A 12,035-nucleotide genomic window follows, 5' to 3' on the forward strand; every position below is an offset into this window, starting at 1 on the left:
GTGGGCAAAGGAAGGCCTCCCCCATGCGTTGCCCATGTGTTTCCATTGTAAAAAACCTACCAACTTGGAAGGAGGGTCGAATAAGGCCACTTGTCGACTTGTGATTGGTTAAACTTATTGAGTTGCAAAATCTAAATGGAATCATTTTAATTAAACACACTTTGTTTTAAGCAATCTCTTGAAATTCCAAGCATGGGAGACTTTGTGTTCCTTATTGGTTCATTTAATGTTTAGTTAATTCATGGAGGTGTGTAGTAATTGACTTGTGTGACAAATTGCTAACCTCTTGGACTTTGGTTTTTATAATATTGAGGCCAAAACTTGTCTTTTTTCTATGAATTCAATGTATAAATTACACATATATTTTAACTATGAAATTGTATGTCGCGATGCAATATGTAAAGATATTTATAACTAAAAAAAATGTGCATGGAATGAACAAGATAAAAAGTGGAGTATTAAAATGACAAGCTTTGAAAAAAGGGAATGCAAGAGATTTATGTGAATAATTGGGGTTAGAGGCGTGCGGAATGATCTAGATGGTGGAGGGGTGAGGGCGTCGGCAGTGCAAGGCACACCCACTCGCTAGCCCGCACGCACTAAACATGGCTCGACAAGACAAGATCATATCATTTAAGCATTTCTTCTTGTTCATGCTTTTAGCTTTAAATTTTAAATAATGGGTGCATGGCCTAATCATCCATGGCTAAATTTTAATCATTCTGGAATAATTAAATTACAAATTTAGTGTGTCTATTTACTTTTTAAACATCGATATTTTAAAATTCATTTGTGTGGTTGATAATGGATGAACAATATAGACGTCTTCCCAAGAGCTTTAAATGAGGAAAAATAGAAGGCTATTATTTGTTTTGATCCCACATCAAACCAACATTCATTTTGCCTCTTGTTGGCATTGATAGTGACCGAAGTGTGCAACGCTAAGATTCCCACTACATTTTGACCCTAAAATTACAAAAACAATTTCTATTATTGCATATACTTTTGGAAGATGAGGAGTAGAAGAAGGGGAGAGAGGGGCTAATCGCTATTGAACAGAAATTGAGGAGGCATTGCCCCACTTTAACAAGACATGGCCACAAAGATAATGGCCAAAAAGAAGAAACACATTACGAACATACCCAATGACATTATGCTTCGCCATAGATATATATAAGGATGACCTAATGCGCACGTGTAGCATCATCATTTTAAGCGCACAATTATTCCCCTTACACAAGTGCTTCAGGTCCTACTCAACAAGCAAATTCTTCCTCTAATTTACCTGTTTTTAATGAAACTGTCATTTCAACTAAAACTAGAAAAAGTTTAACTCATTGCTGAAATGGAAATAGTTATATGATTGTTCTTAGGGTAATGATGGTTACCTTAGAGCAAGGGCGCAAGTTCAAGTCATGTTTATGCATTTTGAGCCTATATCAGCTAAGAAAATGCCACCAAAGAAACCCATTTGGGCAAAAAGGAGAAGGAAAGGAAGAAATGACAGATGGTTTCACAGAGGACGACGCAACAATCACATTCAACTTTCAGCAGAACTACTAAGAAGTCAAAAAGATGCGGTTGCTTCATGTTCCAAACTCTATCCAATCGACTAGATGCAAAGAATTAAGCACGCAAACTTGAACTGTTTAAGTTTTTGGCTAGTGACTAGAAAGTGGCCAGAGACAATGCATTCACTCAATGGCTGAATCAGAATGATGCTTTTATAAACTTTGGAAATGAACTTTGGAAATGACAAACATGGCCGTTTCTGATACATGGACCTGTTCTTACGTCGGTCCACTAAAGTTGGTCCCTTTCACCATGGCAATCATATCATATCATATCCACTAATACCAATTCAACCAGAGTAATAGACAAGAAGCTTCTCAGCTTATTCAATGAGAAACGCTGTTTAGATTGTAAATTTCAATATGTTAAACACAAGAGAACAAGAAGAAATAGGCAGTGGGGAAACACTTAATGGGGATCATGTTTATTAAGATATATCTAAAATGCACTCATTATCATTACATCTACATCCACTTACTCGATAATGCACTAAACTAGGAGAATATGCATAAGGGCCCAGCTTAACAATAATCTCTCAAGTCAAACAATAATTCAAATTTAAAATATTCATATCTACCGCAGTTGATCAAGTAAAGTTTGACAAATTGCTAAGACTTTTCATTACTATTCAACCCCATGTATTAAGAAGCATAATGAAACAAAGGTAAAAATTTAAATACTAAGATTGAAAAGTAATCGTGGATGGCTTGCAAAGATTAAATTAAGAATCTTATGTATTAAATATAGGGGTTATTATTCACTTTTCAGCTTGTCCAAAAAAAGCCACAGTAAGGAAACTATGCCCTGCAAGCAATTTGAGACCACTAAAATGTAGCGTACCATACCAGCACTCCACAAGTTCGAACAATAGCCAATTCAAAATGAATCTGATAATGTTGAGCGGCAGGTGCTGATTAAACAGGCAAATCGCTATACAACCAATGGATGCACGAGGGTCCAAGTCATATGAGTTTCATTTGGGCGTTCCTTTGTGAGGATTCCATCCACGAAGATATGAAAATTGCATCACATCTTCCTACACAATCCATCTACTTATAACTGAAAGTTGCATCATTGTCCACCTGTGAACAATGAAAACGTATTGGTGGAGTATATCATCAAGTCCAGAGGGTGCTACTAATTACAAAAAAAACAACTTAAAACTTACGGTTTTTTCAATCTCTTTCGCTTTCTCATCATCAAAGCCAAGGGTGGCCAAGATCTTGCGACCTGCCGATTCCTCTGACCAAATAGCAAGAAGCAAATGACCTGTAGTTATTTCTCCAGATTGGCCTGCATATAAGACCTTAGGTTCAATCAAGGAAGACTACCACAAGCAAAAGACCTAATAAAATGCACAAAGGTGATATCGTTCTAGTCAAAATCTACAATCAAGAAGTTGAAACATACTTGTGCACATTTGTACATGCTTTGTGAACAACTAGATAATCCTTCTTCAATTAAATGGCCAAAAAGATCGACGAAAATCTTTGCAAGCGGGTGTTTCATGCTAAATGAAAAAATGAATGCTTTACAACTAAGTCTTTATTTCGGGTAGGCAAAAACAACTTATAATCTCTTTGATGAAAGAAGCACCAGCCATGAAATTGCAGCAAGCATAGCAATTTTTTTTTTTTTTTTTTTTAATATTGGTGTGTCCAAACCCGTTTGCGCGTACCTTGACTATTCTCAATTATTCACATGAGACAATTGTTTTACCCTACTACATTTGATTGACTCAAACGATGACCACCATACTTGAACTCACTCTATCTAAGCCCTTGATTATTTACATAACCCTTTTGACCACTAGACTAACATATGGTAGCTAGTTGCATTAAGCATAATTCTAAAAGCATTTATTCACTTTTCTATTGAGGTAAGCATGATTGGGAAATCATTTATTCACTATCCTAGCCGTGGAAGAATTATCTGATTACTTTCCAATCAAGCTGTTAAGAAGCCTGTGATAAAAGCACGCCTAACCTCCCGTCATCTGATTTCTTTACTTCCCAATCAAGCTGTTAAGAATTATCTGATTTCTTTACAATTAAAATGCATGCATAGAGCTTTCAGTAGAAAACTCAAGTATTATCACTCACTTTCAGGCTAAATAAGAATCAAATTGGCTGCACGAAGGAAGAATGATCTCACCGGACTTTAACTTCTCTGCAACAGCCCAATCAAGTGCCCTCTGAGCAGATTCAGTCAATGGAGGATGCTCTGGGCTGAAGAAATACATGTCAGATTTTCCAAGTAGCTTGACAGTTTCTTCTCTTACCTTGAAAAGTGTAATTCCGTTAGCCCTTAAGAATCTGGCAGCAATATTTGTTCCTGAAAAGAATATGAACAAATATATGTCGAAAAAATTAAAGATTGCAACCAAAGGGTATATGCAACTATAGTTTATCATTTCTTAATCGTATCTCCTTTTTCTGAACAAGGTTGAAAATTATCGATTAACTTCACCATGAGTACTACTAGCTATTAAGCCTGAGGACATACAAAAAGCATGCTGCCAGTAGCCCAAGGCTACTGTCAAAGATAGGTTACTCATACTCATCATCTAACAGGAGCTGACACGAACATAAGCTTCCTTGTCGAATTCTTTAACATAAACTAAGTCTTTCAAAACAGTTCCGTAGTTGCACATGAGAGACATCAGATGACAATGGAAGATATCATGAAATGATGCTGGAAAGGGAAGTAGCCACATTTGAAAGTGATCATCATGTGCTAACTCCTCAGGAAATGATCTTGATTTTAGCATTATTTTCCTTAAAGAAGGGACCAAGATTCATATAGTTCCGTAATTTAACTGCATTCAACTAAACTAAATCAATAAGCAAGTCTAAATTTAAATGTAAAAAATAAATGACCTCAGAGATGGAACGACTACCAACCCTCGATTAAAATTCCCATTAACAAAGCTTCTGTGCCTGTATTTGGATATTTGAGTTTCCTTGCTTCCAATTCTCCCATTGCAAATGACTTTATTGCTCTTGCTGACCATCTTATACAAAACAAATTCAACAAACAATTAACACCACTATCATTTCTGCATTAATCGACAATCTAATGTGGAAAAGGATAAGTCCTATAGCAAATGATTCAACAGCTATGATATGCTGACATGCTGGAAAACCAATTTGTATTGATGAGAAAAAATCGTACAACCAAAAAGAGAAAGATATGAAGTCATTCAATGATGTGCATCGAGTAAGAGGAACCAAAAAGAGAAAGATATGAAGTCATTCAATGATGTGCATCGAGTAAGAGGACATACATTGGCCACGCTAGATTATGGCTTAACATATCAGCAAATAGTTTCAAATGCACAAAGACTAAAATTAATTTCAAAGCTTCCAGACAGGAAATTAAAGACTAAAATTGATGTCTTAAAACTACCTGAATAATCATCATCCCACATTAAATTTCAAAACGATTAGTTAAATTAGAAAATAATATTCACGCGTTATGAAAGCAGGCAACAAAAACTCCAATTAAAACCACTTAAGCTCGACGCATGCTTCAGAACGTCTCTAATTGAATGGGGGAAAATTTGTGGGGGTAAACTTACTTGGGGAGTTTATCTGGGGAAACGCCCTCGGGTTTCCTGCAATATAAGACAAAATTTTAGGTATGAGGACTTGAAAAAGAATCAGTCGGTGAAGCAAGAGAGGCAATCAAATCTTACGAAGCCGGGAGGCTAAACGATACAGTGGCAGTGGTGGCACGGCGAGTGAACTTCGAGACGGAATGGGTGGCATTAGAACGCTTAATTGCGAGGTTGAGCTGGATTAGAGGGCTGGCGGGAAGGAATAGAGTTTTGGGTTCTAAAGAGTAACAATTAGATTGAGCCGGAAGGGAAAATGGGACTAGGGAAAGCGAAAGAGAATTCATGCGAGTTGCCGCCATTAGAAGCTAAGGAAAGCTCAATTTTGGAGGAGATTGAAATCAGGTCCCGAGGGAATTGATACTAACTTAGAACAAAGGTGGCTTTAGTGGGCTCGCCTCTGGATAAACCTTTTGGAAGTTAAAAGAAAAAAAAAAACAAAATACAGTAACTAAAACAATATCTAAATAAAAAATAGTACTTAACCTAAGTGGATCGTGGCCAAAAAAATAGTATTTTGTTTCAATAATATTTTTTAATTTTTAAATATTGCAATAATAGTTTTAGGATAAAAAAAATTAAAATTAAATCCAGAGGCCGATATTCTCCAATTTGATTCATTATATTTTAAAACATGCGGGTTACAAAGAGATTTTCACACTGTTACAAGGAATATTTCGTTTTTCTTTCCAATCGACTTAGATCTCACCGTTAGTATAGGATTATTAGAAGTGAGTCCCACATTGGTTAATTTAGTGAAAGATCATAGATTTATAAGTGATGAATATTATCTCTACTAGAATGAGGCTTTTTGAGAAGCTTAAACAAAGTCATGAGAACTTATGCTTAAAGTGATAAAACAATATCATACTATGGAGAGTCGTGATTCCTAACACTTTTTCTTTTTCATTTTGTCTCTCCCAATTTTTTACCTATTAATGCCTTCATAATTTTCTTTTTTCATTGGGAACCTCATTTTGTCTCTTTGGGAGTGTGTTTCCATGATCTCTATGGTGGTCACCCTCATGATGGATGTATAGATAGCAAAAACCATGCAGTAGCTACCACAGTGGAGGCCATGTCCATTGCCACCATCTTCGCAAAACACGCCATGAGAGGTCTAGTGTTTGTAGGGATGGGACATGGTGGCTGTATTCTCCAGGTAATTAACACCTTTGTGATGGCCATGGTTGTGCAACCAGGCTCCTCACATGAAAATCCACTCTCCTGTTATTGCTGACATCCATCTCGTGTCCTAATTTTAACTCTCTTTATCACCAAATATTTTAATTTTGGCCCACTGAACAGATATGACTTCCCAGATCTCAATATTATTTTAAACACTAAGCTAAACTCACTGCTTATTAATCATCACCCTACATTAAATACTTATAAGCTTTTAGGTTGGATTTAACCCCTTAATTTTCTTCAAACATCATGACGGCACCCAACAATGACTCCAATTGAATGGGAGGAAATATGAGTATAAGCTTACTTTGAGGGTTTCTGGGAGGAAGCGCCATCTGGGTTCCTGCAAGATCAGATAAAATATAACAACCCAGATTTACCGTTAGTAGATATTGTCCTCTTTGAGTTTTCTTGGGCTTTCACTTTCGAACTTCCCCTCAAAGTTTTAAAACACATCTGCTAGGGAAAAGTTTCCACACCCTTATAAATGGTGGTTTGTTCTCCTCCTCAACCAATGTGGGACATCACAATCCACCCCCTTCGGAGCCAGCGTCCTCGCTGGCACTCTTTCCTTCCTCCGATTGATGTGGGACCACCCCCAAAATGACGCTGACACTCTTTCCTTCCTCCCATCGATGTGGGACCACCCCCAAAATCCATCCCCCTTTGGGGCCAACATCTTTTCTAGCACACCGCCTCGTGTCTACCCCTTCGGAGAAGAGCGAGAAGGCTGGCACATCGTCCGATGTCTAGCTTTGATACCATTTGTAACGACTCAGATCCACCACTAGCAAATATTGTCCTCTTTGAGCTTTCCTTTTCGGGCTTCCCCTCAAGACTTTAAAACACGTCTGCTAGGACAAGGTTTCCACACACTTATAAATGGTGGTTTGTTCTCCTCCCCAACCAACGTGGGACGTCACATAAAACCTTGTACAAACCTAGGCACGATGACTAAACTTTGAAAATAAATAGGTGAGATTAAAACGCTCTATCACAAAAGATGATCATGAGTTTATGATGATTTGAAAAACTACTTTTAAAATAGAATATGGAAATGGATGATTTCTATGGTAACCATGAATTAAATTATGGTAAGAGAGTTCAAAATTGCACAAATTTCAAATTAGAGTCTTTTTAATTTTTTTATTTAAAGAAAAAAAAAGGTGATATTTAATTTTAATTTTGAAAATGTGTGGGAGGAGGGAAGAAGAAACAAGAAAGCAATTGGAACCAATCTTTTTCTCTCTCTTGAGTTTTCCCTCTACGAAAGTTTGAATTCAAATTCAGTTGGTCCATGGGGCTTCATTTAATATCCGCTTTTACAACGGCCCCTTTTCCTTTCAACGTCTCTTTCTCCCTTCAAATTCCCCTTTCCCGTACTCCTCTTCCAAGGTTCACAATTCAATTCTTCTCTCGAATCATTCCTCCAACCCTTCACCGGATTGCTTCTACTTCAGGTTCACTTTCAAATCCTCGTCTACCATATATGGATGTTCTTTTAATTTCTTGATATTCCGGCATGACCCATTAGGTTAATTCGCTTCTATCATGTTCTTTAGTAGTTCGAACACATTGAGCTGATTTGTACATAACTTTTAGAAATGGATTCAATCATTTGGTCTCGATTTTTGTCGGCTATGCTGAATTTGACGGTTCCCATTTGTGTTCTTAGCAAATATTTTAACAAATTGTAATTTGATGCTGTAGACAATTTGGGGTTCTTGAAATTTGATTCCTTTGTTAGTATGTTTCTCTAATTGTTGTTTATTGTAGATTTGGCCTTGTTTCGTGAAATCTCTTCATGATGTCTGTCACTCAAAATGATCCACTTCTGCAAGTGGAAACCACGTGTGGTTCACTTCTTTATGAACTTCAGGTTTGTGTCGAACTTCAATCTCTTTTTTGATGCTTATTTCATTCTGTACATAACAATTTTGAATATCAGATAATATGGGATGAAGTTGGTGAATGTGAAGCTGAAAGAGATAGAATGTTGCTTGAGCTTGAACGAGAGTGTTTAGAGGTTTACAGAAGGAAAGTTGATCAAGCAAACCATTCCAGAGCTCATCTGAGACAAGCGATTGCAGATTCTGAAGCGCAACTTGCTGCCATCTGTTCTGCATTGGGAGAGCCGCCAGTTCATATAAGACAGGTAAGAGGAGGAGTAGCAGATTCAAACAACTTCAATTTCACTTCTGCAAACTCTGAAGTTATTGGTTTATGATTTCCCCTTCCAGTCTGATCAAAAGGCTGTGAGCTTGAAAGATGAACTCGAGCAAATTCTTCCACAACTGGATGAAATGCGGAAGCGCAAATCCGAGAGAAGCAGTCAATTTCTTGAAGTCCTAGAAGAGATACGAAAGATTTCAGATGAGTTAAATGGGTATGAACATTCAGTGTCAAAGATATTGTTGGATGAAACTGATCTATCTTTGAAGAAGCTTGATGAATTGAACAGACAGCTTCATGCACTCCAGCAAGAGAAGGTTGGTTAATTGTGTTCAATAATTCAAACCTATAATTAATTTGAACACAATTCTGATTAATGAACTTATTTCTTGTTATAGAGTGATCGGATGAAGCTGGTTTATACCCACATGCGTGCTTTGGATTCGCTTTGTTTAGTCCTGGGTATGGATTCCAAGCAGATAGCCATTGAAGTTCATCCAACTTTGGGTGATTTTGAAGCACCGACAAATATAACTATCAACACCATCGAGAAGTTGGCTGCAATGATTGAAAAACTGCGAGAGATCAAATTACAAAGAATGCAGAAGGTAAAACGTTTCTCTGGTCTTCAAATCTTAGTAATGCAATGGTTCTGTAGTAACCCTTTATTCATGCAGCTTCAAGATCTTGTTCATACATTGCTAGACCTGTGGAACCTAATGGATACTCCAGCTGAAGAACAACAGATGTTTCAAAATATAACTTGCAACATCGCAGCTTTAGAACACGAAATTATTGAACCTGATGCTCTCTCTGTTGACGTTATCACATATGTGAGTGATTTGGAAATAAGGAAGATTTCGGTCATCATTTTATGACTTGTATTCGTCATGATTGTGTCGCTGCCTATATCATGCAGGTTGAAGCAGAAGTCTCCAGATTGGAAGAGTTGAAGTCGAGCAGAATGAAAGAACTTGTGCTCAAGAAGAGATTGGAGCTAGAAGAGATGTGTATGAAGCTGCATATGCTACCAGCAGAAGATTCTGCTATTGAATATGTTATTGATGCAATAGATTGTGGTATATTACGGTCATGTACTTCATTGTGCTAACGTTTATTTATGGCTTTGTTGTTCCATTCTTATTCTGTGCGTTTATCTTTCCAATTCAGGAACTCTGGACCCTGCTTGTGTCCTTGAACAAATTGAAAATCAAATCCTTAAGGTCAAAGAAGAAGCTTTTGACAGGAACGAGATCCTTGAGAAAGTGGACCGATGGTTGGCTGCATGCGAGGAGGAGTGCTGGCTTGAGGAGTATAACAGGGTTACTCTCTAAACTCTCCCATAATTTATCCTTTCCCCTTAAAAATATATGCGTGAGATTTCACTCTCACGTCTATTGGAGAGGGAAACAAAACATTTGTTATAAGGGTGTGGAAACCTCTTCATATCATACGCGCTTTAAATATTTGCTAGCGGTGGGTTTGAGCTATTACAATATGCGCCGGCACACATATATCTTGATCACACACCATCATACTGCTAAATACATTTTCATTTTGAGTTTTTTTTTATAACTTGTTCAGGATGAAAACCGGTATAATGCGGGAAGAGGAGCTCATCTTACTCTTAAACGTGCTGAGAAGGCTCGGGCATTGGTTAATAAACTTCCAGGTAAATACTATCGGCTCGGGCATTGTAATTTCCATTTTTTACTATCTTTTTCATGTAGCTTAGTGAGTAAATCCTAACAGGAATGGTTAATGCTTTGACTTCAAAAACCATGTCATGGGAAAAGGAAAGAGGCATTGAATTCACCTATGATGGCGTAAGTACATTTTTATATCCTTGTGGGTATGTTAATGAATGGTTATTACTCCCATTCATGATTTATACGAGTGCTATTAATTGTCCCATATGTGTAGGTTCGCCTTCTCTCAATGCTTGAAGAGTACAAAATTTTAAGACAAGAGAAAGAGCAAGAACTCCGCAGGCAGCGGGTACCGACTAAGATCTTTCAAATTTACCAGCTTTTGGACATTTTCATGTTTAAAATGCATCCCTCTTGATGATTGCTGTCATTTCAATTTTACCCTTTAGGACCAGAAGAAACTCCAGGGGCAGCTAATGGCCGAACAGGAGGCACTTTATGGGTCAAAGCCTAGCCCATCAAAGCCTCAGAGTGTGAAAAAAGGTCCTAGAATGTCTACTGGCGGTGCTGGTGCTGGTGCTGGTGCTGGCAGTCGGAGATTTTCCCTTGGAGGAGCATTGCTTCAAACTCCGAAGCCTGATCCTCATAAAGGCCTCCGACCAGGCAGAAAAAGTGATAGAGGACACCAAAACAACCAAACTTTTCACCTTGATGAGGGATTTGTTGAAGCTTTATCAGCTGGTATGACTCTTAACTGACAAGCTTCTTGCCAATTCTGTCCTGGTTGATAAAAAATATGGCTTGTTGTTGTCTAGAGATGATAGCATTTTTTCCCTGAATGGTTGAATTCCCATGTGTTTTAAAGGTAGGAGAGGCTTGGATGTTCCTGGTCTCCCTGTAAAGAAGCATTCATCAAGTGTCGATGCTAGTGAAGCAGAATCACCAATGGTGGTTCGAAAGCCTTTTGCTCCCGTTCCTATTGCTGGCGCGCTTTTCTCCAACTCAATGAATTCGTCGAATTCATTGAATGATCTCAGTGAGAAGTTGCAGAAAGTGAATCTGTCATCCAAGACGCCTATAAAGACAATTTCAATATCAGAAGAAGATATTATCAGGACACCAAAGATGATGCCTATCCCAGTGCCATCCACACCTTCTACCGTGTCAGTTCCAATGCAGACAGCCATAACACCAGCTCCTCCACGGCCCATTGATCTTACTACTCGCATTAGTGAAGACATTTCTGAAGTCATTGAATACTCATTTGAGGAAAGAAGAGCTGGCTTTGCGCTTCCCAAACCGCCGCTGCTCATCAAGTCAATGATACAAGTTTGATACAATACAATGAAATTTCTTGTTTCCTCTTTCCCAAGTCAATTCTAATTGGCTTTCACCGGATTTGTGTACATAAAACCCTGTATTGATGGGTTAAGTATTTGGGTCCTCAGTCCTCACTTGTGCTGGTTTAATGTAATATTGTGCTTGATAATTGGTACATTGGAGGAGTCCATTAGGCTTCTCTATCATTCTTGCTATCCAGTAGTTGTTTCAAGAAGATTAACCATGTTGAGGATTATTGGTAGGGAATGATCCTGAGCAAGTGAGGAATACTATCTCCATTGTTACGAGGCCTTTTAGGGAAGCCCAAAGTAAAGTCACGAGAGTTTATACTCAAAATGGACAATATCACATCATTGTGGAAAGTCGTGATTCCTAATAAACCATGGCTGCCGCCACTACCTAGCTATAAGAGCCCAAATTAAGCTCAAAATGGATAATATCATACCATTGTGGAAAGTCGTGATTCCTAACAAACCATGGCTGCCGCCACTACCTAG

General features: G+C 37.9%; 2 protein-coding genes across 3 annotated transcripts; one reads left to right on the forward strand and one right to left on the reverse strand.

Annotated features, from left to right (window-relative positions):
* Positions 1 to 2,288: 2,288 nt before the first annotated feature.
* Positions 2,289 to 5,580, reverse strand: LOC111810250 (ATP-dependent Clp protease ATP-binding subunit CLPT1, chloroplastic). Of its 2 annotated transcripts, XM_023696905.2 has the most exons (6): positions 5,270 to 5,577; positions 5,153 to 5,188; positions 4,476 to 4,585; positions 3,727 to 3,906; positions 2,741 to 2,865; positions 2,289 to 2,654 (listed from the first exon to the last, which is right to left on the reverse strand). In XM_023696905.2, the coding sequence occupies exons 1-6, from the start codon at positions 5,488 to 5,490 to the stop codon at positions 2,622 to 2,624; spliced, it is 705 nt and encodes a 234-aa protein (XP_023552673.1). In that variant the 5' UTR covers positions 5,491 to 5,577; the 3' UTR covers positions 2,289 to 2,621. The 2 variants fall into 2 exon arrangements, with proteins under 2 accessions (XP_023552673.1, XP_086973313.1); XM_087117187.1 differs by lacking the exon at positions 2,289 to 2,654 and having other exon boundaries at positions 3,675 to 3,906; positions 5,270 to 5,580.
* Positions 5,581 to 7,675: 2,095 nt separating this feature from the next.
* LOC111785641 (65-kDa microtubule-associated protein 3-like) lies at positions 7,676 to 11,732 on the forward strand. The gene is made up of 13 exons (XM_023666014.2): positions 7,676 to 7,836; positions 8,153 to 8,255; positions 8,325 to 8,531; positions 8,617 to 8,865; positions 8,947 to 9,156; positions 9,226 to 9,381; positions 9,468 to 9,627; positions 9,719 to 9,870; positions 10,133 to 10,220; positions 10,301 to 10,374; positions 10,472 to 10,546; positions 10,647 to 10,938; positions 11,063 to 11,732. The coding sequence occupies exons 2-13, from the start codon at positions 8,181 to 8,183 to the stop codon at positions 11,530 to 11,532; spliced, it is 2,208 nt and encodes a 735-aa protein (XP_023521782.2). The 5' UTR covers positions 7,676 to 7,836; positions 8,153 to 8,180; the 3' UTR covers positions 11,533 to 11,732.
* The last annotated feature ends 303 nt before the right edge of the window (positions 11,733 to 12,035 follow it).

The sequence above is a fragment of the Cucurbita pepo genome, chromosome 14 (assembly GCF_057944985.1).
Source record: "Cucurbita pepo subsp. pepo isolate OVF chromosome 14, ASM5794498v1, whole genome shotgun sequence".
NCBI lineage: Eukaryota > Viridiplantae > Streptophyta > Magnoliopsida > Cucurbitales > Cucurbitaceae > Cucurbita > Cucurbita pepo.